The sequence below is a fragment of the Heliangelus exortis genome, chromosome 2 (assembly GCF_036169615.1).
Source record: "Heliangelus exortis chromosome 2, bHelExo1.hap1, whole genome shotgun sequence".
Classification (NCBI taxonomy): Eukaryota; Metazoa; Chordata; class Aves; order Apodiformes; family Trochilidae; genus Heliangelus; species Heliangelus exortis.
In genome coordinates, this window is record NC_092423.1 from 53,485,735 (window position 1) to 53,512,981 (window position 27,247).

General features: G+C 40.3%; 1 protein-coding gene across 4 annotated transcripts in view; it reads left to right on the forward strand.

Annotated features, from left to right (window-relative positions):
• The window catches only part of HECW1 (HECT, C2 and WW domain containing E3 ubiquitin protein ligase 1), a 247,302-nt gene that overhangs the window by 169,463 nt on the left and 50,592 nt on the right, over positions 1-27,247 (forward strand). For all 4 annotated transcript variants that reach the window (XM_071736187.1, XM_071736190.1, XM_071736186.1 and 1 more), the window contains 7 exons: positions 4,474-4,616; positions 6,617-6,717; positions 7,965-9,335; positions 12,717-12,818; positions 18,772-18,922; positions 24,064-24,194; positions 26,785-26,906. In XM_071736187.1, the coding sequence (XP_071592288.1) occupies positions 4,474-4,616; positions 6,617-6,717; positions 7,965-9,335; positions 12,717-12,818; positions 18,772-18,922; positions 24,064-24,194; positions 26,785-26,906 (2,121 nt within the window). The remainder of the gene's footprint in view (positions 1-4,473; positions 4,617-6,616; positions 6,718-7,964; positions 9,336-12,716; positions 12,819-18,771; positions 18,923-24,063; positions 24,195-26,784; positions 26,907-27,247) is intronic.

Here is a 27,247-nt window from a genome sequence, read left to right on the forward strand (position 1 = left end):
ATACAAAGGCTAACTTGTTCTATAGATCTTAATGAGGTTCCATCTACAGTATTACTTCTGTTTCATTCAAGGGAGCAGTTTCAAAGCAAATCTCTTAATCTCCCCATTGAAGGCACTGCTTGAAATCCTTAAAGTGCATGAACTGAATTACTCTAAACAGAAAGCCAGCCAAGCAATGTGTTTCAGGAGTACACCTGACAGTTTTCAGACAATAACAGGAGTTCAGTTTTCTGCACCATGCCTGTAGGCCATCAGGTGCACACCCACAGCTTCCTTGTCCACTTCTGGTTTACCACACATCTTTCTAAAACAGCCATGGCAAACATATTCTGAGGATCAGGAAGCATCAGTCTCCACAAGGCCTCCCTACCACTGCTCACAATGAGCTATTTTTTGCCATTATGCCATTGTGTTCAGACTGTTTGCTCATACTTCCTTTTTGGAATAGACATGACAGATAACCATTTCTTGTAGCAGTTCTAATACATTTCCAGAGGGAAAAAAAGAGGTCTTTTTACCCCGTTTGGAGCTCAGGACCCAGAGTTTCCCTGCATGCTCTTCCAAAGCCCCTAAATCTGGGGAGTTTCCAAGCTGTGACTGGGTCAGCTGTTTGACCACCTCATAATTCCAGTGGTGCTCCTTACTGAGGGTGTCTGTGATCCCCAGTGATCTGCATCTAACCTATATAAAAGAGCCCTCTCCTCCCTAGCCTCCCTAGCATTGGACCAGGGGACGGACAACCGGTACACTACACAGACAAGATGGGGTCTGAGACTGTTTCCAGGGCCAGGCACCCTGTGAGAAACATATTGTTCCTAATGGTAATTTCTTGGCAGTTCCATGGAGGCAATCTAGAATTTCTTCTGTGGAGTGCACTGTGCCATGTATCATGTCAAGTTCTAAGAGGCATTTTTTATGAAGCAATAGCTGATGTGCTATGCAGGGTAATGCACTGTGACTAATGCAACATTATAGGTAATTACTGGTTTGCGCTAATTAGAGAACAGAGGTTTAACTTCTTGTTTGTTATCTAATCATCCACTGACTGCTGTGGATCAGCTATAAATTTTGAGTTCTTTTAAGAGGATTTTTCCCCCAAAATTTCTATAATGCATTTTACTTAAATTTCGGTTAGAGATTGAGTGAAAATGTCAAGTAGCCCCATCATGTTTTCTTATCATCAAGAAAATCAATATTTATTGCTGTTGTGATCTTCTAGCTTCCTTTTCTTGTTCCACCTTGGGATGAATTATTAATCACAGCCTCACTGACTGTGAAGCCAAGGGTATTGCAGAATTAGATTTTATAATTGGTCCTTACTTTTAGTTTTCAGTATAGATGTGAAACTTGCACAGTCATCTTTACAAACTTACCATTGCTCTGTGACAATTAGCTAATACTAGGCAAGAATAGGATGTAATTTATTACAGCATTAATATAATACTAGTATGTTATGTTAGTTGTATTGGAGAAGTCTGTGAAACACAGGGTCCTTTCTCTTCCAGATAGGTAGGTTAGAAAAGGCTTGAAAATTTTAAATGCGGCCAATATTTTGTGGCTAAGGTACAGACTTTGCCATTTGTCAGAAAAGGTGAAGGAAGAGAGAAATAAGGGTTTAATGGCTATTTCCTTCCTCAGCCAGAGACAGTCTCATCTTTAAAAATCACAAAAACTTTGTTATTTTCAAAAATGACTGACTGACCTTTGAACTTTGAACTCTGACTTTTGGAAATGAGTTTATAATTATTTCAGTTCTCAAACCTAGATGTTTTGCTATGATCCATTTTTCAAAGGGTGAGAGGCCAGTGTGTTCTGCAAAAAAAGGATTCCTTCAAGCTTTTCAGTGTGCACAGCCTGAGCCTGAGGCATCTGCAGTTAGGGATTGCCACAGAAAAATCTTGCCCATGAAGGATTAAACTAGATGAGGCAAGAGCAGGAGCAAGATCTTAGATAATGGAAAACTGAATTATGTAAAATTATCATTGGTCTACAAGCTGTACAAACCCATTTCACTGAGTTCATGTATGATCTCAAACTGCAGTTGTTTCCAAATGGAAAAACCTTCAAGTGCTGCCACAGGACACTTCTGGTCTTAAAGGTTTTATTGTGTTTCCAAGATGCTGCTGGTTTTATATATTAGAACATTCTCCTAGAAGAAGCATTTGGGAAGTCCGATCATGGAGCAGGGTCTTGTCCCAGGGCAGTCTCATGTATCCCCAAATGTAGCATGGTTGGCAGGTGATGAAATCAGAACACAATTTGATTTTACAAACTACATGGAATAGCCTGGTGTTTTTACATCCAAGAGGCATAGTTGTTGCAGGAATAAAGGATATTTCCTTTGCTTGATTCCAACATACCTTACTCCATGTATCCATACTCTTTGCTCAGGTGCTGATAATTGCTCTGGAACACACCAGTGTGTTTCTTCAGCAAAAAAGGAATTGTCAGGCTTGATTCCAGCTGATATTATGAAAACAAATGTCCATGCAGAGCCTAATTTGCTTCAGAGCTGTACCTCAAGACAAAATATTAGTAACATCAGAAGCTGTAAGCATTAACCTACATTTACTTTCCACTTATGTAGAAAGTAAACTTACTTTTCCACTTACTTGAAACACTTCAGTCTTTACCTCTGTGTGTGCATTCTCTACCCCAGAGAGACTTTTTTATAATATAGGTGTCAAAAGAATGATAGTGGAGAATTCATTAAATGCAAATTGCTGTACATTACAATAACCTCATTCAGTTAAAAGTTAATTCCTTTCATATGCTTTCCTTGTAAGTGTCATGAAGCAGCAATTACCTAAGGTTTTTAGTAGGTGAAACAGTAATGGTAATACAAGTTATTTTATAAGGCAACTTTCAATATACATGTGGAATTAATGTTATCCCCTTCGTTAGGCTTAGCCTCTTTGATAAGCCGATGCAGAGATGTAGAGGAAAATGATAAGAAAAGAATGCTTTAGCTGTTATTTGAATTGTATTTCTTTGACTATCTGCATTTTTGCAGGGCCTGATTAACAGAATATCCCACTCACACTGGTTTTACTTGAAGCTGTTTGAACCCAACATTTCTGAAAATTGGATAACGATTCAATACAGCAAGCAATTTAGGGCTTAACTCCAGGCCTTAATCACCCAATGCATGATTCTGTTTTGAAGATTGGTTTTGGCATCAGGAAAGCTAGAAAATCCTTCTTTCCATCTCAATATTCACTTACTACATAGGTTTTCTTCCAGTTCAACTCTGACCCTTCAGTTAGGTGAACAGCAGTCTTAACAGGTTTTCTACTGTGGTGCACCAAAGCAGAAATGTGCTTTTTTGGACTGACCATAATCTACTAGTAGCATATATGTTTGGAAAAAGATTCAGTCACCTGTGTCACCAGCTCCTAGTTTGTACTGAACTTACCCAGTATAGGAGCAAGCAAGGCCAAGTTATCTAATACATCTGCTTTTCACTGTTATTCCTAAATAGAGCTATGCTTTCCTGATGGGCAGATCCTGATATCTCAAGGTCCCCTAATGTTCACATGCTTGGAAGCTGTACACATGGATTTCCTTGTTTCCACAACCTAAAATATCAACTTCCTTGCTCCTACCTCAGGTTTGCGTGCACACAGTCTCTAAAAGCTGATTGAAACATTACTTCCAAATAAACATCAAACCACATGGGCTGAGATGGTGGTCACATATTTCAAAGCACTTGGTTACAAGAACAGTTTTAGATGGTGCTGTGCTGTTCCCGTCTTCTCCAATATAATTTTTTCAGGTATTTTTTCTCACTATAATTTCTTCTGGTTTACCTTTCTGTGGGATCAGGCTGTGAACCAGGTCAGGAGATCAATCCATATAAGCAATCTATTCAGACTGCTGCCATTTTAAAGTAGGGTAGAGGTGTCTTTCACCTCAGTAGGTTCTCAGTTCTCAGTAGATGCGTTGTGTCTTACAGCTGAAGTTCCACAAATAGCCAGTCAAATGCAAAGAGAACTAATTTCACTTGGAGGGAAATGCTGTCTAAACTTCTCTCCTGGCTGCCAGTTCAGTTGTACTTACATACCATTATTAAAAGTGTTTACAACTTGTGTGTGGGAAAAAAACATAAAGTGGGTACAATTATATTTAGATGGATAATAATTTGTAGGGGAGAGTTCATTAGATTTTCGCAGGTGTATTCGCTTTCATTGGTGAGCCTTGCTTAGGGTGTTTAGTTTATTGTGGTAGAACATGACATAAATAAATGAAATTCCTTCATTCCCCAAGCCTGATTCTGTAGCACTACCCCGTACCTGTGGGGTGCTTCCACCTGCCTGCTTTGAGGTCAAGATGCTTTTATTTTTGCAGTCCAAGGACTGTTTCTGTCCTGTGAAAAATACACAGACTTACACAGAAGTCAATGAGCTGCTAGCAGCTGACTGTTGTTGCAGCCCAGCCACCTGCTTCATCTTCTGTGCTCTTCCCTTATTGCAGCAATTCAGCTTTGTCTCCCTGCCTACGGATGTCCTGGAAATAGAAGTTAAAGACAAATTTGCAAAGAGCCGACCCATCATCAAGCGTTTCCTGGGAAAACTCTCTATGCCGGTTCAACGCCTCTTGGAAAGACATGCCATTGGGTAAATCTGCTGCTTTTGCTACTCTCCATTCTTTAGCAAGTATTGAAGGCCCTGGTGATACGTCATTATAGTTGTTACAACAATGTTGAGGGGGAGTCACTAAACTGACAGTAGTTTGATGAATTATGTTTATCTTAATTAGAAATTATAGGACTGTGGGCTTGACAAAGAATTCCTTCTGCAGCCCTATCCGTTGCATTTGGAAAAGCGAGAGCTGTCATTTAGGAAAGAAAATTGTTTTGTGTGTCTGGTTTTGTGTGAATCTGGAGAGTGCAATATTTTCAATTTGATTATTATTTTAATGTTATCACCAGGCTGTTCTCGAGTTTCAGGGAATTACCTATGGGCTGAAGTCATGCTAGATCTGTTCCTTCTCCTTTTAATTTCTGCACAGTAGAAATATTATTACAAATATATATGTGGCATGTTGTAATTAAATCTTCCTGACCTGACCCTGCTGCCTCCAACTCACATGAGCTCACCAGCCCAGCCCTGCCTCCCCTTTTTATGGAAGTCCTGGAAAGGTGTATGGTTTCAAAGCAAGACAACCAATTTGAGGAAGTAGGTAGTATGAAAACAAAAGCCAAAAAGTTGGCTCTAAACTTTTAAGATTCAGACCTTGAGGAGCGGGGAGAGAGAGTCATCAGAAAGAGAGCATAGGTAATACGGTTCCCAAGAAGGCATTTTGTAAAACTGGGTCTCAATTCAGCAGAACAGCAGGAAGCTGAGCTTGTTGGAAGTGTTTTTGAACAGCTGGTTCAAAAACTGACTGTGATACTGACAGCTGAATCTACCAGAAGGAACTAAACTACCTCTCTATTTCTCAAGTAGGGAAGATAGAGTAGCTTTTTAGAAACCATATGGAAAAGAGCAGCTTGAGGAAGGTGGAGCTGTGTAACTGGTATCACTGGCTTCCCTCTGTATGAGGAGAGTCTTCATCATCTTCTTGTTACATCTTCCTATTTTACTTCCTTATTGTAAACACTGTCTATCTAAGGATATACTTTGCCAAGAGCAGTGTCTCCAACCTGGACCTAGATTTGGCTTAGTTTTAATGCCATAATGTCCTTTAAATCTTGGGCAAGCTCAATGAGAAGTATACAGACAAATTCAGAAAGATCATACACAGGTCTATACATCTTCTCATTTCTATGAGTTTCTGATGCATGTGAAAACATCCTAGCAAATATATTGGGCCCAACTGGAACTGAATTATGTTTCTTCAAAAGATGTATAAATATTACTACTTAGTGAACCCTTTACACTCAAAAATGCTTTGCAGACATTGATTCAGCCTCATTTTGGGCAGCTGGGAAGTTAATCTCTTCTATAGTCTCATTCTGTTCTGAGGGGTGGATGAAGTGTGGCAAAGGGAGGGACCTGCACAAGGACAGAATGGAGTCATTGATCAACCTTGTCAGGAAGGTGTTCTTCTGATATTTCAGCTTCATAGAGGTAAGAGGGGTGGAAATAGATGAAGAGCAGTTGTTCAGCCAGTCTGAAAAGAGAAAGTGGTAAGCGGGGACTGGCCTGTACAGGTTTTGGAAAAAAAAGTCAGGAAAGCTGAATTTTATGCAGATGGTGAAGGGAAAGACCAGAAATGTGAGGTTCTACACAAGAGCAGATATGGCCAGATCATCAGGGAAGTGAAGTCTTGTTACATTAGCTGAAGTGGGAGTTGTTTGCTTCCCATGTTATTTTCATACCCATACTGCAGAATTTCCATTCCTACCATTCTCTCTCTATATATATACATACGTGCTTGTGTATCCCAGAAGCCTGTCTTACTCAGTGACTCAGCTCTTCCATTGTAATTGAAGACATTGTCCTCTCCTTCTCTGCCATTTGTTCTCTCGTATGCAAGTCAACATGCCCTCATGGCTGGGTTGAATAGCCTTTGAAAACCATTATGTATTTCTATAGGACACAGCAGCTATATCTATGCACAGTAGACATTGGGTAGGTCGTGGTCTATTGTGACAATATTTGTTTTCTTTCAGGGACAGGGTTGTAAGCTACACTCTGGGTCGCAGGCTTCCTACAGATCATGTCAGCGGCCAGCTGCAGTTCCGATTTGAGATAACTTCTTCCATCCATCCAGGTAATTCTCAGTCTTAACCCACCATTTATCTATATCTGGGCTTTCTGGCTTTGCATTCTTTCTCCTCAGAAATCTGAATTCATTCCTGGCTGCTCTGGGACTTCAGGTACAATCATGAACAAGGAAAGTGCATGTGGTTCCCTGTCATGGGATTCACCATGAGTCAAAATTTATTCCCTGTTTTCCCTTAGCTTAGATCTACTGGTGTCTTGGATTCCCCTGTTCTTGGCTACTTTAAATACTCTGCCACATCACTTAGAGAGAAGAGGGTGGAAAACTAAAGTTTCATCTACTTCCTTGTCTCCTGTCCTGGGGAAGTACTAGGTGTGGGCTGCATTTGAGCACTACATAAGTAAAAATGGAGAATGTAATAGTAGAGATTATTAGCAACTTTCTAATTCTGATTATTTTTCGTAGAAAAATATATTTTTAAAAATTAAGTATTCCCCTCCTCCTCTCCCTTTTGGTTTGCTTTTGGATCACATTCTTTTGTAGTTATTAGGAAGTCACTGTCATGATGGTGTAAGTTTGCACTTGTTTTTTGTGTCAAAGTCTCAGTAGCGTTGCCCAAAGACTTTTTGCCCTCTTGATGGTAGTGTCCTCTCTGGTACAGTTTGTCAAACCCATAGCTACTGCAGTAGTGGTTGGAAATTGTGACCCACCCCTTCCTGGAACACTCTTGCTGTTTGGAATGTGTGAAAGAGCCAGGGTTGTCTGGCATTTAGGAGGAGGTGGTACAGACGAGGGTCACAAAAGTGATGTTTTGGGGAAAGTTTCTGCCTTTCAGGGGGTGTGAAAAACAAGTTTTTAAGTTCTCCATGGTGGAATCTTGTCAGCTTCAGCACGACAAGAAAAATGTCATTAAAACCTCACAGAAGACTTCCTGTCAATCCCATGATATTCCCTCCAATGACAGTTTGGCTCAAAGAGGGGTTTCAAGAATGTGTTACCTTCAGGTTATGTTGCAAGGAGGAAGGGTGCTGCATGCAGATTACCACATGAGTAAGCCTGATGGTTGTTAAATCCACTGTACAAAGACTGCCTAGAAAAAAAAAAAAAAAAAGAAAAAAGAAAAAAAAGCCAGTCTTTCTTGATAGCTTCTCAGTTGCCCACTCACTTCACACTGTAATTTATGCTTTTAATTTTCTTAGACTGCTGTGGATGCCTGTGCCTCCGCAGCCAAGCTTCTGATTCAGTCAACACTTATTGTTAAAGAAGTAAGTAATTTCTTTTCCTATCTCATACAGATGATGAAGAGGTCTCTATTAGTGCAGATCCTGAGCCAGCTGACCTCCAGGAAAGCCCTATGAACAATCCCCCAGAGGAAAGCCTCGGTGAGCCTCCATGCATCAACACAGTGACCTCAGAAAGTACAGCTCCAGAACAGCTAAATGGATACATTGTGAACAGTGTGGATAGCCCAGGGGCTGTCAAACCACCTGGGGAAGTCAACCAGAACAGCTTAAATGAAGAGCTAGCAGGAGATGGGGAGGTTGATGCAGTGCCAGTTCCTGAGCCCTTGGAACCCATCCCAGGAGAAGTGCTGCCTTCTTTGAGTGCCACGGACCTCACGGAGCAGCTGGCTGTGCTGGCTTGCATGTCTCCTCCTGAGACTGAAGTTAGGGAAAATAACGAAGTCAATTCTGTTACTCAGGGAGATGGTGGAGTCTTTACCAGCGTAGAACCATTAGATATTGATGAGGTGAGTGCAGATGTGCATGCTGGCAAGGACCTAGAGAAGGGTCAGGAAGAACAAGGGGCTTCAGCCCAGGAGGCAGAAGACAGCAAACTACAGCTGAGGACCACAGCAAAGAGGAAAAACAGGCCGTGCTCTCTGCCTGTGTCTGAACTTGAGACCGTCATAGCTTCAGCTTGCGGTGAGCCGGAGACCCCTCGCACGCACTACATACGGATCCACAACTTGCTCCACAGCCTTCCCTCAGCACGGATGAACAGCGATGGGGAAGAAGACCAAGATGGTGGCAACGGTGGGGAGAACGATGAGGAGTCTACGGTCAAGGAAGCACTGGAGAAGGAGATGGTCAGTGAGAGTGAGACGGTGGTGGCAGAGCCTCCTCTGGAAAATGAGGCTGAAGAGAACTTCAGCCAGAGAACGGTGCTTCCTGGGACCTTGGATGAGCAACTCTCTGACTTAAATGATGATGGGCTGTTGGATGGGGAACACCCCAGGCCAGCAAGCGAAAGCGAGTCGAGCTCCAGAGCCAATGGTGACAACGAATGCGAGGCGTGTGACACCTCTTGCTACAGCCCCTCTTGCTACAGCACTTCCTGCTACAGTACCTCCTGCTACAGCACTTCTTGCTACAGCACTTCCTGTTACGACAGTAACAATCGCTTCTCCAGCCATACTCGCTTCTCCTCCGTCGACAGTGCAAAGATTTCTGAGAGCACAGTCTTTTCCTCACAGGATGATGATGAGGAGGAGAACAGTGCTTTTGAGTCAGTGCCAGATTCAGTGCAGAGCCCTGAGCTGGACAGGGAGCAAGTGGATGGCTCCTCCCAGTGGCCAGATGAACTAGTAGCTCATGGTGGGAATCCACAAAGAGCCACAGAGAGTCTAGACACCCCAATAGCAGGTCCAAGCAGCAGAAGAGAAGGTTAGATCCTGAGAATCAATGCTCTGAGAAACCCTGGTTATCTGGATGTCACGTAAGGCATCAGATAATCGAGGTTTCAAATAGCTCACGGTTTATTTCATACAAATTTGGGGACTGTGAGCTGGGCCAGTTATCGGGGTGGGGGTTGGTCATTGAGCCTGTCCTTAAAAAATCCCTGCAAAACCAAATAGATCAGATGGGGATCTGTAAATATGGATTCCTGTAGAATCTCATGCATTTTTATAAAATCAAGATTAGCTGCTATAGTTATGTGGCAGATCAGCATTATCACATCCACCAACTCATTCCTTATTTCCTGGGATTGCTCCATTTCCCATATCGTATGTGCTGCCATGATGGTCAGTCACCAATAGTCACTCTCTGATAGTCAGTGAGAGGACCAGCTTGTGGTTGTCAAAGGGCAGATTTACACCAGCTAAAGATTTGGGCCATTTTCTGTATATGATTTGTAGCCATGCACAGTCATAAGCATGAAGAAATGCTAGTATCTGTCTCTTACAAAACCAGTTTTCTAGCCTCATTTGTTCCAGGTATCAAACAAACCTACCTCAGCTTTCACAGACCGTAGCACAACTCAGTAGATACTTTTCTTAGATATGTTGAAAATTGAACAAAATTCTCAATTCCTTATCCTTCTCCAGAGATAAAACATACTTAGAGAAGTAATTTTTTGTCTTTGTAATTTAGGTACTGTTTTTCCCAGTCCCTCCAAACTGTTACATTAAATTCCTACCTTTGGTAAGTCATTTTATGTCATAGGAATTACATAAAGGATGGGTTTGATCATCCATCTTTTCTTCAGCTATTGTAATGCTTTTCTGCAGCTGAAGAAGAAAGGCCTCAGCAGCAGCTAAGGAGTATGCAGCAAGGTCACGAGGCAGTCGCTGCTTTCCAAAAATCCCGAGTCATCTTTTTCCCACTATAAGTGACACCAAGTTAAAATGGCACTGAAAGGTTAGGGTACTTAGGGATCACTGTGAAATGACAATCAAAGCATCTTTCTGGCTTTTCTTTTCCAGTCCTAAGTTAATCCCCACCTTCCACTGCTGCAGACCCTCCCACAGCAGAAAGGTGTAAGGAATGGCCTTACATGCTGGACTGGGTAAAGACTTTATAGACAGCTGGACCTAGGCAGAGAAGAATCAAGCCCAAAGAATTAAATTCTTAGAATCATGGAAAGCTGGTTTCCTTCCTTGCAGGCAAGGGTCTCTGCATGTGGACAGCATTTATGTGCAAGCATACCTAAGGGGGCATGAGCGTGTGTGTGAGACCATTATAGATTTGGCCTGTGTGCATTTTTGAGAAGGGATATGGGGGGAGGAGGTGTCTTCTGCGTATGCATTCAGTACAGCTCTGAGATTGTGCCCCTTGAGCCTGCAAAAAGGGCACTGCAGTGTTCACGGTGGCTTTGCTTTGGTTACCTGAGAGGATGTCTAAAGGCAGCCCCACTCTTTGCACTCTTGATATGACCATGAGTGCTTGGGTAACTGCATGTTGCTTCATAACTTGGCAGCTGTTACAAATACAGTAGATGTGGTCACCTCCATCCACTCCAGGTGACAGATACTACTATGCTCCCACTGACTTGGCGTAACTTTCTTGACTAGGGAAGAGTCAATTATGGTAAGTAAAGAAATACAGACGGGTGATCTCGTAGTTGGTGCTCCAACACCTGTAGTAATAGCACAGTTTTTAAGGCAATGAGAGATGGACATTTAGCACTGAGTAATGACTTACATAACTCTGCTGTCTGCTCAGAACATGCAGCAGATGCAACTGTGAGATATGCCTTTAAACAAGTGGTTTGAGACATTTTACAGGCCATACTCTGTCATCAGAGCACCTAGAAAAGGGTGCATTTTTGTCTAAGTGATTTTCTCATTTTTGGATGGTGTAAATTTTTTTTTTACAGTTTTATACAAAACTGGCTTCTGCCTTCTATCTGATTAAACATAAATTTGGGGTTTGTTTTTTTGTGGTGTGGTTTTTGTTTTGTTTTTATTGTTTTTTTCTTTTTATATTTAGGGTTTTTTACAAAATGTTCATTCTTAGAGTGTTAAGATTCTGACATTAAAAATGGCTAAACTAGCCAGCACACAGTGAATTTGGCTTACCTGCGATGTCTGTTTTCTAAATTTGAAGTATCTTTGTGAAATTTTTATCGTGATGTGGGAAACACTAAATATATTTTTTCTTGAGGTGCATCCCTCTGATGCATGTAAAAATTATATGTATGCAACTTAGATTGTATCTGTATTAGTAGGCTCACTTGGAGCTGGAGGTTATAGTGAAAAACTGTGATCATTCAATATGAAAATGAGTATGTTAGTAGGATAAATAGTCCTAGTTTCTAAGTTTTAAGGTCGGACCAAGAAGGAATGCAAATTCTGGAACTTGTGAAATTTTAACATGCAAGTTCCTTATTCCTACCATTAAGTCAATGATGAGGAATGATGTTTCATCCCTACTGTAACTTCTTAGTTGCTTAAAGGATTCTCTAAACATTTATTGGATCTTTGGTTACTTTTTCCTTTCAACAGAAATGAGTATGGACATTTGCTTAGGTTTTATTTATTTCACATTTGATATATACACATATATAGAATGTTAGTGTTTAAAACTTACTCCGCACTGTCTTCTGTGTGTCTCTCCTTCTTTCCTTCTTCTGTATCTCAGGTCTTCCTTCTTTATCTCAGATCCTGACTGTCTCACTATCTTTTGTCCTTCTCTTCTACCACCTGTCTTCTACCTATTTCTGGACCTTCTCTCACATTCTCCCTCCTTTCTCCCACGATGGATTCTTTGAATTTTAAAAAATAGCTATAGGAGGGGATGATCTTCTGCTTTGCAGGGACTGCAGAATCCTGACATTCCAGTCCACTTCATTGGAATACTACATTTCAGTACAGCCACTGATCTTTTAGACAAACAGAGAAAGATCCAAGACAGCTTTTAACCTTGTTCTCCACTCGTAGGATGAATTAAGGGTTGGAACCAGGATTTTGCATGTTCCTGCAAATTTCTGCGGAAGCTGGAGCTTGGTTGTTCATGCACAGTAGTTCTCAGAGATCAAGCCTCATTCTTCTCTCGCTTACACATGTGTGTCCATGAGTCTAGAACCTGGCCCATAGCAGTTTAGCATTGACTCAAACCTGAGATCAGAGCCTTGACTGCATTATTTTTACAGTTCTTTGGAATACAATTTGTTATTAAAATAATGCCTGAAAACAGGAATAACCAGCTGCTAGTACGCCAGGCTTACCTATTTAAAAATAAAAAATTGTTTTACAGTAGCACATTTTTGAACCACATTGTAAAAACAGTGAATGACTGTCAATGTCTTAAATATCTTGTCCATAGGTGATTGTCCTTTACTCCATAATTCTCAGCCAGTCAGCCAGCTTCCTTCTCTGAGGCCTGACCATCATCACTACCCAACTATCGATGAGCCTCTTCCGCCAAGTAAGCTTTAGTTTTTTAATTTATTGCATTTTTCAGCTTTTCCTGTTAACTCAAACAGTGTAGAGGTCAGTATGTCTTTCTAAATAACCCAATCTGTTCTGTATATACGTTCTCCAGAACCGAAGCAATATGTCCTTTTGTTTCTCTTATTTGATTCCTACTTCCAAGTGTTGTCACGTTATTTTGGACAATCTCTGTAACCTCCCTCTACCTTGATCTGTCTTCTTCCTTAGCTACCGTGAAATGAAAATAGTATTTCCCTGTTTCCCGTCAGTGTGTATAGACCAGAATGAGTGTGTATCTGTCAGGTGTTCCAGATGTCTTACTATAAATGCTTTCTGGGTGGTCTATCAGTAAAATACTTTGATTTTTCTGTAACATTTGTCTCCAGGTTATTCCATAGACAACTTCAAAGATGGTTTGGGGTGACAGTCACTGTGGTCTCTCAGCTCTGCTTGCAGGTCCAGCAAGCAGACCCTTTCACAGTCAGGAAGCTCCTGGAACAGACAGGTCCAAATCTGAGCAAAGCCAGCAGAAGCTGGGAAAATGCAGGTCACATACAGTGGTCTTGTACTGTCATTGGATTTGATAATCAGTTAATTTTATCTTCATTATGGACTGTAATGATGTCCGCAGTTGCATTGGATCAAGATGAGAGTAGCGCAATCAAGCTTAAGTAGCGCGATCAATTAGCAAGCTGATAATAGGGGATTTTTGCAACTGAATCAGTCAGATGTTTTCACTTGCCTCTGTAGCCTGTCCCTGGTGTGTTCCCGGAGGATTACCTCGCTTTATCCTATCCCTGGTGTGTTCCCGGAGGATTACCTCTCTTTCTGCATTAGCGCTAGGTGCCCAGCAGAGTGCGCTCGATGCTCTGTAAGGTGCTGCTGAGCACCTTCCAACCTCGGCACATGATTTAGCAATCTGAAATGTGCACTGCCTCAGAAAAATAAGGCGGCCTATAAACGAAGCACTCTTATTTTCTTCAGAGCCCGAGAATGGAACACACTTTTTTGCCCTGTGGTGCTCTTGACAAATAATTCATCGTTTACTGATGGCGCTGTCAGTATTCCCTAAGCCAGAAATAGCCCAGTGCTGGCATCAGTTGCACTGTGGCATGAATGATTCAAATGCCTTTAGCCCAATGAAGTCTTTATTAGAGTCCCACTGTGTCTTGCAAGTGAATGATGAAATGGAAATGTCTGTCTCTGTAGCAGGCAAGTATTTCTCTTCCTTCTGCTCTTACGCCAACACTTTGAGAATCAAGCACATTCCCATTAGATCAGTTAATGATAGCAGACTGATACCAGCTTGGGTAAACAAAACATACTGTGAATCTATTTCATATTTTTCCATAACCAATTTAATACATTCTTCTTCTTTCTTATAATTATCCTCAAAAGGCAAGTATTTCTACCATTCGTTTTCACAAGTGGTTTCACAACAGGGTTTAAGGGCATGAAACACAATATGTGATGCTACAGCACAGAAATTACATGCCTTTGTAGGATTTTGTTTTAGTATATGCGTATAGCATTATTTGTACATTAAAGACTCACACTGTGGGCTTAAATATATTGATCTTAGTAGGAATAGACTGAACCAAGTTAACTTTCAGGGCAAAGAAGTTCAGTTGGATAATATCACCTAGAAAGCCTGTTTCCAAAAACTCTTTGCGACATTTTAAGGTCATTTCAAAATGAAACCTGAAGTCTTAAACTAGAAATATTCTCCTCCCAGCATTCAGTATCATCACCTCAGTGCCTTTACTGCTTCTTAATCCTAGATAAGTAGTTCTTTGATCATGTCAAAGAAAGAAACCCTATATTTTAAACTTGAGTTGTATGATCAAGCCTGGCTTACTTCTGACATGCAGCATTAATTTCCATTTCTAAGTCGAGCTGAAGATAATCTGCTGGTTCTGCAAGTTCAACATTAAATGGTTTTACTTCAGTCATGAGGAATCTTCTGGACAGTCTTCTTTCTCTTTTGAATGGTTTTCTGAATAGCTTTGTTTCATTATATCCCCACAGCAGTTGATTAACAGAGTTTAATACAGCTTCATGATGGCATGGAAACCCCACAGGACTGAAGCTGAGAGTAACACATGCCCAGTTCAGAGCTATTTTTTGCTGAAGGTGTAGCTGAGCATAGAAAGGAAAAGACAGTGGATTTACTCTGCCAAGTCAAGATTATGGTCCTGCCAGAAAAAGTTGTATCTCCTGGTATGAATCAGAAGAGTTTGGGAGTGTGATGTGAAATATGACTCAGCTGATAAACAGGAATCACTGGAAAACAGAACCAGTGCTGTCCTGTCCCCAGCCTGTGCTCCAGCATGCTTACTGTGAAGATTAGATGGATGTTAGTCTCTGTTATAGTCACTGTCTTCTTTTGCCCAAAAAACTGTCAAAGGACCCTGAGGAGGTTTGGCTGCTTTCTAGATCACCTGTGCCCCTGAAGTAGCATGAAGGGACTTGAACACAGCTCAGAAGAAGAGTTGTCTCATTCAGTTCACCTGTCAAGCTTGTTCATCTCCCTGTGCGGATATCCATTTATCTGCCCAGCTTCACGTGCAGCTTTAGTGACTTGTGTGATCTACAGGTTGTCTTGTGGTAAACCAGAAAGTGCACCTGTCATCTGGGTACAACAAAAGCACCTGCCGCCCTCTTGCAGTCTTCCCGGGTGAACAAAATTCACTCAGATGATCAAAAATGCTGTTGCGAGGAGCAGTACTGCTGCAGGTTTCTCCAAAGCCATGTGACACACAATTTCTAATATTTTAGCATGCCAGTGCAAGAGTAAGCCAAATGTAAGAGTAAATTTCAAGTGTATATAACTATAAAGAAATTTATTAGAAATTAATAAAACATCACTCACAGGAATGTGTAGTTCATGTCTAGACATACTGCTTCTGGATGGCTGTACGGTAGGTGTACGCATCCAACGGAGGCAGCCTCCCTGAACTTGTAATCCAGTCTGCATGAGCCTGACCTGATGTTTTCACTGTGGCCTTCAAGCTTTGGAAAAGTTTTGTTGCTCTTAGATTTCTAAATATTATGCTTAGGAGCTTAGGAATTCTAAATTGCAATTAGAGAGATAGTGCAACATAGCCTCTAGAGCCAGTAGTGCACAGGACTGGATTACTTGAAGTCCTTGTTTGATTGTGTTACTGCATAGTACTGTTCTTACTAAGTCAGAAGGCTTCAAAATAAAATGGCCAGTTGATGTCCTCTGTAAGCTCTCTGGAGTGTGGATATACAGCATTGTCTAAAAGCTTTAGTTACCCATCAGCTTTATTGTTATTAACTTTTTACATGTATACTACAAGAGCATGGGATGAGGGCTAGGATTTGTCCTTTGCCAGACAACAGCAAGGAAAATTAAGATCTTAGTGATGTTAAGGTACATCATGTCACATTTGATCGGGTCGAGATTATTTCCTTGAGGATATTGCAGGCAATGCCTAGATCCAGAAGGACAATTCCCCACCCACAGTGGTACACCTGCCACCAGTGATAGCGTGCTCAGCATGACCCAGGCCTTTAGCCTGCCTCATGTGTCAGTCTGATTTCCCTCAATGTGCATCTGTTGTACTTGATGTGCTGGTTTTCACTGTCATATGTTTCGGACTTTTTTTTTTTAACAAAGCTGTGACCTTGTTCTTAAAACAGCTACAACATCCTTGGAGAAATTTTACCTGGTGGGAGGAAGAGAGTCACAGAATTGTCACAGTTGGAAAAGACTTCTAAGATCACTGTGTCTGTCAACACCACCCCCCCAGTAAAATATATATCAAAATCTATATCACCCACTAGAGCATGTCCTGAAGTACCTCATCTACACAGTTTTTAATTCTTCCAGGAATGGTAATTCCACCACCTCCCTGAGCAGCCTATTCCAACATCTAACTCAGTAAAGAAATTCTTTCTCATATCTAGTCTAAATCTCCCCAGGTGCAACTTCAGGCCTCTAGTCCTGTCATTGTTCCCTTGAGAGAAGAGGCCAGCACCCATCTCCCTATACCTCCATTCAGGTAGTTGTAGAGAGCAATGAGGTCTCCTCTCAGCCTTCTCTTCTCCAGGCTAAACATTCTCAATTCTCTCAGCCTCTCCTCCTGAGGCTTGTTCTCCAGACCCTTCAGCAGCTTGGTCACCCTTCTCTGAACTCACTCCAACATCTCAATGTCTTTCTTGTGGTGAGGGGCCCAGAACTGAACACAGTAGTCGAGGTGCAGCCTCACCAGTGCTGAGTACAGGGGCACGACTACTTCCCTTGTAGTGCTGGCCACACTATTCCTGATAAAATCCAGGAGGCTGCTGGATTCTTGGCCACCTGGTCACACTGCTGGCTCACATTCAGCCGTCTGTCGACCAACACCCCCTGGTGTCCTGTCCTTGAAATTTTATAGCGATGTTCACAGTTAAGAGACAATGTGTGTCTGTGGTGTGACTGTAGGTTTTGAAGTCTGTAAGGACTGAGGTACTTAGAGACAGCTTTTAAATAAATAATGCATGTGCATATGGCTCTTTTTGTTTTGGAGACCTACAGAAAATTAATCCAAGGATACCCAATGCCTATCTTTTAAGGCCTTCAGGATTAACATGTCAGAGCAGCCAGCAATAGATTTAAGTAGCCTACATTTTGCTGGGACCAGCCCAGCTATGGGACCTGAGTTTAGCCAGGACTAGCATTCAGGGCACGGGAATTAGTCGTGAAGAATAGGTTTCCAGACATAGCAGGAAGTGGTACAACTTCGGTCCTACTCTTGGAGAGCAGAGATAAAAATACATAAACTATAAAATCAAACGGATCTCAAATTTCATCACCACAAGCCATAGAATAAGGAGTGGACTCATCAGGGAGGGGAGTATCATAGAAGGAGTATGGGAATAAGAGGAAGTGCTTGCCCACAAAGGTAATCACTCTATGTGGATCTGTGTGTGAGCATGAGTAAGGTTTGTATATGAACACATGTAGAAAGTCTGTGCATGAATTTACATAGATATTTCATTAGCTGATGGGTCATGCAGAAATACAGAGCTAGCAAGTCTAATTTATATCACTGCTCCATACATTCCAACCAATTTGATATGTGGATTTGCTAGTTAACTCACTTCTGTATTTCTCCTGTTACAGACACTTGTTAAAATCAACATTATCATTTTCCATGAGCCATCATATACCAAATAACTTTTAGTTTTTGATCATGGCACAACTTAAGCACCAGCAGGAAACAATGATGATGGAAGGATTGATATTATGCTGTTAAAGCTGCTGCTAAAATTTAGCTTCTGCTAAATCTCATAGGTATTCACCAGACCAATATACTTCTGATACTTACCTGTTTAGAGAGATTTCTAAGGATACGTCTAACCAGGCTGCAGTCAGTTTTCAGGGGAGCCTTTAACTGCTGTATGGTATCCTTTGAAGACACCTTATAAAAAAGAGAGAAATTAACATGTTTTTGTGAAATATAACAAAAAATAAAACAAGGGATTTGCCATATTATCTCAGATATAATCTCAGATGTAACACTTTTCTACTGAGGGTTGGTTCTATATGGCTACCTTGACCTGCAATGAATCCAGCCAACTTGTACGGCTGATAGTAAAATTATCCAGTCCTTAAAAATGTAGCCACTGCCACTTGTTTTTTGTAACCAATAGCAGTGAATTCCATAGGCTATCTATGTGCTGTGTGTCAACCATTTATGTATATGCAATGTATGCACATACATACATATAGACAAGCACATAGTATATATATACACATTTGAATGTATACTTTGAATATATATACAAAATGCCTATTGCACACATCTAGACTCTCTGTGTAGTATCTCGTGTGTATATACCCTGTCTGTTTATTTGTGTGTATATGGATCTCCCGCATTTAGGTTTTCTGGAAGGCATCACCCTGACAGCATTACCCCTTCCTTTTTTTCCAACCCTAGATTGGGAAGCTCGGATAGACAGCCACGGGAGGGTGTTCTATGTTGATCACGTGAACCGAACCACCACGTGGCAGCGCCCCACAGCCGCGGCAACACCGGACGGGATCCACAGGTCTGGCTCCATCCAGCAAATGGAGCAGCTGAACCGGCGGTGAGCACTTCCACTTACATTCCCTTCAGATCTGCACTCCCCTTTTTCTACACTGCCCAGTGGCTTCCTTCCTCTCTCAGTGCATCGTGTTGGCTCCCTAAGGATTGTCTTTCTTCCTTGTCGAAGTCTGCTGCCCACGTTCCTGTCCCTGCTGCTGCAGTCTTTCAGCCTGCTGGTGTACCTGCTGTGGGTGTCTGCTACCCGAACTTGCCCACAGGACGAGCGTTGTTGAGTGAAAGGTGTTGCAAGATGTTCCAAACACCAAGAACAGGCTTCTGGAGAAATTGAAATTGCTCCCAGAAGAGAAGGGAGTGTTCTTCCAAAAGATGGAGTCACTTTTGCTATTTAAGTCCAAGAGTAGTATTGATGAGTCAGCATCTGATGCTATACTGGAGAGGTTTCTGATCTGACTGTTGTTGAAATAGTGTTGCCATATCAGTGTGGCACTTCTACTCAAGCTAATTAGGTCTGCTGAAAGGTCTGTCTCCTTTTCCAGGTTAGAGCAGTACATGACAGTACATGTTTCTAGACATAGATCTGCTTAGTGTTGCACTGGGCCCTGTAAATATGTCAGTTCATTCTAAGCTGGCTCAGATACCTCTTAACATGGTGCACATTTTGCCTTTGTTAGACTAGTCCACCCTTATCTTGTCCATCTCATGCTTACTTTTCAGACTGAATTTATGAGGGAAGAGAAAAAATACACAATTGGTCAAAAATCCTTCCTTTTTACTTCTAAAAAGGGTTTTTTTTTAATTCCCTGCTTACTGTAATGATATGGTTTCTAGGAAAAAAAAAGCAAAGCTGAAATTACATTCTAATCATAGCATGTGAAATGCCACTGAAGTTTTTTTGTCTTTCTTTCTCTGATAAAGAGAAAGATCTGTAGCTAGGAGAAGGATGCAGAGTTTCAGAGTGCAGGCTAGTTTGGGAGTTACTGTATGTAAAAAGAGCTGGGCCCTGAATGACAGTGATTGGAAAGTTAATGCAACTTGTTAAGAGCAAACCAGCCCTCATATATCAACAATCTCTTGAAGAATTTCTCTTTTTTTTCCAAAACATTTATTATTTGGGTTGGCATTTTATTACGTGTGTTCTGTCTTGCAGAGGTGAAAGAACATGTTCAGTATTTGCTTTCATATATCTTTTCTCAGAATGTGTCAAGCTAATATTGAAACAAACAAACAAACAAAAAAAAAAACAAAACAAAACAAAAAAAAAAAACAGGAGAGCAAATATTTACTGTTGTAATGAAAGAATTTTCAAAGTATTTACATGACTGTTCTGCCATTTAGCATTTGTCTTTAAAAGGGATTTGGGCCATGTCAAAGCTCAGACTGTCTGGCTGCCACTTAAGCAAGTTTCTGCCACAGAAAGCTGAAAGCCCTTCTGTAGACATACATAATTTTTTTGGATGTTTTAGGTTTTGGTTGGTTGGTTGGTTGGTTGGTTGGTTTTTAGAGGTTGAACTCACATAAGTGCAGTGTAGCCAGGAAAGGAATAAGTGCCTGTGAGAATCTGCTTAGGAATTTACCATTCTGTTAGTTACACAGCTTAATCTTTAAAACCAGCTATCTCAGCAGAAATTGAAGGGTAGGCCTGTGTGACCTCCTTGCTTCCAAACTTAATCTTCCCTGTTTTCATGTAGACTGCCTCACTTTCTTGGTTATGAGTTGATTATCACTGGTTTGGGCTGGGAATTAACAGTCAATAAGATTGGCATTCTTTGAATCTCTCTATTTTTAGGATTCACATATGTAATTACAAAGTGAGAAGTACAGAGAGTTTTCAGCAGTGGTATATCTCTCCTTCTTACCTGAGTCCCATAGGAGCCTAAGTGCTTTGCAATTTCATAAACATGGACTGTCATGACTTCTTGGGACAGAGGAAAGAAGATGATGATTCTCTGCTCTCTGCCAAAGATCTCCGTTGATTTGAGAAGTTGAATATGGAGATCTCCTGTTGTTCTCAAGTTTGAGATCCTTTGCTAAGATTCTAGTAAGAGAGATTCATACTAAATCTCTGAGCCTTTGTCCAGTGGCAAGTAATTTTTATATTTTCAACCTTTGTTGAAAATACAATGTTCAAATTTTGAAATTGCTTAAATTATTGTGATGCTAAAGCTGATTTCAGGTATTTAGGTTTCCAGATTTCAAAGTTGGGATGAAAACCACTTTTCATAAATGGTTAGTATCAGCACTGTGGAGGACTGGGTTTTTTTTTTTTAGGTACTTATTTTAGAAATATTGTTTTGCTGTATTTCAGACTTCCTTATTTGAGATGCTCTCCAGCAAACACTCGAAGAAACATTCTAGGTGACGCAACAGTAGACATAGACCTTGCTGATAGAATTAGCAGTAGCCTAAACTTTTGGTCTGACCTCAGGCAAAATTTGGACTCAAATTTGGACTTAGAAGTTTGAAAAAACTTTGCAACTTTTCGTTTTAAACCACTGATCTACTCACTTCCTCATTTCATTTGTAGAAGGGCATGAATAGACCAAAATATACCAAGGAAGCCTGGTATTTCCAGCCCTTAGAAAACCACAAACCTTTGGAAATTCAGCTTGAAAAAAGTCTCATAGCCATGACTGAGCTTAGTCCTACTTTCCCACTATGCTCCAAGCTTCCCATTAGCTGTAGCAGCCACATACAGGAAATGAAAAACAGGAATCCAGGTGTTGGGCAAACTCCAAAGAGACATCCATATTTCTTATTTTAAAGACTCTTGCTCATTTTCTAGACCACTATCTGATTTTCTTACTTGTTACAAAAGCAGGTAACAGCCTTTGTTGTTTGAGCTCTGTTGGAAAGATGCTTTGCACCATGTCTATCTAGACTTGTCTTTGCACTAATTAAAAAGGGAATAAGTGACATAAGAAATTGTAACTGTAATAGTTATGATGGTATTTCTAGGCCTCCATTTCTTTAAGAAATCCCTTTGAAAAGAAACTGAAATTTCCATAGACATTCCCATAACTTTTGCACTTTCAATATTTTCCTCAATTGCTTTGGCATTTTCTTTTATTTATAGATGGTTTTATAGTACTGAGACCCAAAAGAAAAATGTACCGTTTTGTTGGCATACAGTTAATATTACTCTTTAAGGTTTGCCAATAGGTATTTTCTACCATCTAATTAAACTGAAGCTACAAGGGGGTTTTTTGTATGTGTGCATATATCCTTTGGTTATATGAACACCCTTTTTTTTCCCCTTTCCTCTTTCTGTTCTATATGTGTGTTGTAAAACTCCTCCAGTACTGGAAGGTTCCTCCAGTAATGGAAAGTTCATCCAGTTTAATAAAAATTTAAAATGTGGGTATAAAACAAAGGGTTTAGAAATACAGTGAATTAATGCTGTTGCAGAAGTTGCTATCAGAATTTCCTTGTAAAGAAGGATGTTTACTTAAACACAGAAGTTCGATTTTTAAACTAGTCTTCTAAAGATACTGTCTTTTGACCTGTCAAAATATACACTAAATGTAGCTTCAAATGACTTTGAGTACTGGGAAACATAATACTGTGAAAGCTTAGCATAAATCTATTAAAACTCCAGTTATTTTTATTAGTTCTCTCCAGCCCAAGACTGGTTTGCAGTGATGATACCTGTTGACAGAAGTAAAAACCAAATCCTAACTGGTTTGTCTTCAATAATACTTTGTCACTTTGAGGAACTAATTCCTGACTAACTTCTCATTTGGACTAAAGTGTGCATTAACAAATGAAGAGAAAGAAAGTAAGTAAAACTTGTAAGTCAGAACTTGAGCTGAGAAAAGAAAAAAGAGTGTAAATTATGAGAATGAGCAACAGATTAAATGTAGGCAATAAAGCCATTCTGTTTATACACACAGAGAAATTCAATTTAGAAATAAGGATTAAAAATAATTTAGATGAACTAAAAACTTATTCCAGTAATTAAGGGTGCCTGTTTTCTTTCTGTCCTTTTCTTTCATTTTTTTTCTCTTTTTGCTTCTTTCCTTCTCTTTATGCTTTTTTTTTTTTCATTCTCTGTATATGAAATATATTTTGTTATTCAATGTATAAGACTTATATTCATAGCTTGCCAATAGAACCAAAGAAGTCATGATCTCTTCTCTTACTCATCTATCTATGTGAGTGAAAAAGCCAACTATAATTTTTTTTGTGTAATGTGAATTCAAAACAGTCCAGGTTATTCCCACAACCAGTATATACTTTGTTCCTGATCTGGTAAAGTAATTAGGATTGACCACATCCCTAAGTCCATGATCAGTCCCCTTGACATCAATTAATGTGGTAATTAGTTCCATGATTGGTATGGAAATGACATTATAGGTTTTTAAGGCATTTGCAGATTTTTATTCTGAATTTTCCTCTGCTGTCCTCCTTGCTGGTATTTGGTTACCTCTATACTGTTTACTCTTTCTTGTTTTGCAGTTATTCACTATGCAAGCTAAGTCCCTAATCCCACTGATTTCCAAAAATTATCATAACACATCCTCAGGTTTCATTCAGCTCATGTGTTACATACTATTCTCCTTTTCTGTTGCTGTCCTTGTCAGATAGATAGCTCTTCAAGGTCACACTAACTACTAGTTTACATTCCATTTGCCTACCAAAATGGAAGTGTTCCCAACTGCTGGCTGGACAGCATTGTAATGCACATTTTGAGATCACTTTTAGTAACCTTTACCTTTTTAGAGTTGAGCATGTGCATCCAATATTGTAATAGGAAAGACTGAAGGATACTCAAGGCATCACAAACATTGTTCTTTCCTTCATTGGTTATTCTACCATAGGACTAAGTGAGAGGGTGAACTATGATCCACCAGTAGTTTTGGGTTCCAGGCATCAAGATGTTTTCAAGGGAAGCCTCATAGCAACCTGCAGCCTAAATACCTGCCTAAATTTTACAAGTCTTCCTTGCTTTGCACATTGTGTAGCTATTTGTTAGTCAGTGCAAAATGTCATCTCCTCAGTGTAATGATTGGCACAATTGTGAATATCTGCATCATTAAGAGTTGGGTGAGCTCTTGCTCTGTTGTATGCTGAAGACAGAAGTAATGGAAACATTCAAAACCAGTGCTGATTGTTAAGGAAAAAAGCACCAGAAAGCTCTTCTGCTAACAAAAGCATGTTGTTCCTTTCTCTGACTGTATGTAGATACCAAAATATCCAGAGAACTATTGCAACAGAGAGGACTGAAGATGATGCTGTAGTAAACAACAGGGTGGAGAGAGTTCCCACTGGAGGAGGAAGTGACTCTGAGGCAGAGCCTTCCCAGCCAACCTCAGGTATGGGGAAAAACAGCTATTGAGTTATATTCATTGCTACTGATTGATGGCGTTCAGTTCTAGGGAAATCTGCATTTCCACAGGAGATTGGAACTTTATTAAACCAGGTTGAAAAAATTAATTAAAATAAAAGATGTTTAGACTTGAAGCTACAAGTACAAAGCTAGATACAAAGGGCCTCTTTCTGTTTCAACAACTACTAAGACAGACAAAGCATTTTTGCTTTAGTAAAGGGCTATTTGCAATTGAAATAGAGAAAGCATCTCTGTTTTATTTCAGCTTATTGCTGTCTTATTTTTGCTGTGAATTTGATCTTGGGGTGCTGTAGTTTATTTTCTCTGTGCATAGCTTTTATGCTGCCACATTAGCCCAAGTGGCCCTACCTATAGTGGCCCTGGCTTCAAGTATGAAACTGCAGTTTTGTGATAGCTGATCTAAGTATGAAGCAGGCACTGAGTAAGACACAGTTGTCTTTTTGCTTATCACCCACTCGTGGCAGCACCCATACCAGAGCAAAGAACTGATCTGTCTGAAAAATAGCCTTGTTAATTGTACTTAATGTTGATTACAACCAGATTACATGACCAGACAAGAGTGAGTGACACTGCAGAGGACCAAAGGAGAATGTGTACTCAGAGCAGGATGGGTTGCACAGTGATCATTTCTACTCTTTTTTGGTGGTAGTCAGACTCGTCTTAAAACATTGGTGAAACCGTAGTCTTAAGTGTTTTTTCTCAGGTGAGAAACACCAGCAATCAGACTAGTGCCCAATATGAAACTTATGAACATGCAGAAGCAACTGTGTGCTTTGTCTGAGAACTTGCACCACCAAAATTTATGGCCAGTTCTCTTCCTTTGGATCATTCTCACCTCCACCTAACTTTGTCCTCAGTGTTGCTCCCCTCTTCAGGTTTTAAACCATTGCCCCTTGTCCTCTCATTACACACCCATGCAAAAAGTGTCCTACCCCAGCTTTCCTGTAGGCCCCTTTCTGGTATTGGAAAGCCACTATAAGGTCACCTTGGAGCATGCCCTTCTCCAGGCTGAACAACCCTAATTTCCTCAGCCTATCTTCACAGGGAAGGTGCTCCAGCCCTCTGATCATTTTCTGGCTCTTCTCTGACACCAGTGCAATGTCTGCTTGAAAATCTATTTTGACCAGGAGTGTTTAATGTTTGATGTTCAAAGCTTCTCTGCAGTCCTTTGTATTGAAATTTATGGGAACCTTTTACCTACACTGACTGCTATATGGGGAATCTGCTGCTCTCCCTTAGCAGCTGATATGGAAATGTACACATCGTGTTACTGGTATTTAAATTATAAGTAATGTAGTCATTACTTGTAATATGTATAATCACTTACTGTCATAGCCTACATAATAAAAGAGTAATTTAATAGGGCTTGCTACCAGTAAGTATTTAGGTCAGTTTATTACATAACATTCACTTTTGTTTTAACCCTGAAGAGCTAATAAGTATAATATAGGTCATCTTAAGTGATTAATAATAGGCTTCTGATATAGATAATTGCTTTGCTTTTAGGAGAAAAAGGTCTATATTTTATAAAATGCCAAGAATTAATAGATCAAAGATGATGTAAACTACGCTAGAATATGAAAAAGCTGCAGCATGATACATCTGCTATTTGGCTTTTAACTTAAATATGTAAAAAGGATTACAGGCCAGTATAACTCAATTTATCCCCAGAAACGGATACAGTATTTAGTTTTAAATGGATAGAATAATATGATGTGTCTAGCAGAAAGCAAAAAGAACAGTGATAATTTATAAGAAAAAAAATGGGAATCTGTATTTATTCTATTGATGATGTCTGCATCCGGTTTACTTAGACTGCAAAAAAAAGTTGGCTTGTATTTGAAAACACCAGATCTGCATGCTCAAACCATAATTCCATGCATTTTTCTGCTTGCTGTAAAAGGTTGAGGAGTATCTACCTCTACAGAGTTTACAGTCCCAAATGTTCAGTTCTGCTCCCATGCTTCATGTATAGATACAGATTTAAAATAATCATTTTTCTCTGGTTGTTTTTTTGGTTTTCTTCTTTACCATTCTAGTCCTTAAAACCAACAATAATGCAATTTCAAGCAAAGGGAAATTCTTTGCAGCACCAACATGGATGTGCATGCCTGAGTGGGGGGCTTCCTTAACCCAATTTTGCTGCCAGATGCTTTCTGCAGATGAACCCCTCAGGCTGGATAGCAGAGTCAGATGTCTCTAAAATCAGCAGTGGATGGAACCTGTCAGGCAGGACCTGAATGGTGGTATTGAACCAAACTATTACTTGGTAGAAACAGTTGTGCTCGCTTTTATATTTATAGACAGCAATAGAAATGACACAGTCTTATCACATAGACTAGTAAAAAGCATCCAGCTCTTTCTCTGCTACCATAAGCACTTCAGCACTAACTATAAGGAAAACATCTACCAGGTTTCCAGAAGGTTTGCAAATGCAAAGAAGGATGGTAATTTTTTCGTAACATCTCTTTTGCAGCCATTCAGTAAATGTTAAGTAATAGACTGTGCCTTTCACTACGATTTTGCTGCTTTTGTTTGTTTGTTTGTTTGTCCAGAGATTAGGAGGGAAGGTTCCCTTTCTCCTGTGAATTCTCAAAAAATTACCTTGTTGCTGCAGTCTCCAGCTGTGAAGTTCATCACCAATCCCGAGTTCTTCACTGTGCTGCATGCAAACTATGTGAGTAATTATTATTTGCTTGCTCATGCTACTGATTTCTGAATCCAAACACTGCACCCCAGACTGTTCAGGGAGAATGCAGAGTGAATATGAATTTGCTGTAGCCAGAGCTCAGTTGTCCTTTCTGAGGACCGGACCAGGTTAAGGCCAGTACAGGCAGGCTGCTCCAATGAGAGTCATGCTGAATTCTGCCTTACACAAGGTATTCACTGCTACAAAGAAGCCCATTAATGTTATCCTTCCAATATGAGCAGGAGCCCTTGATTTTGGCTTGATGGTTTCTGTTGCCTGTTACTGCATGGAATGAGGTTTTTACTTTTTAAGCCATGTTTCTGAGAAAT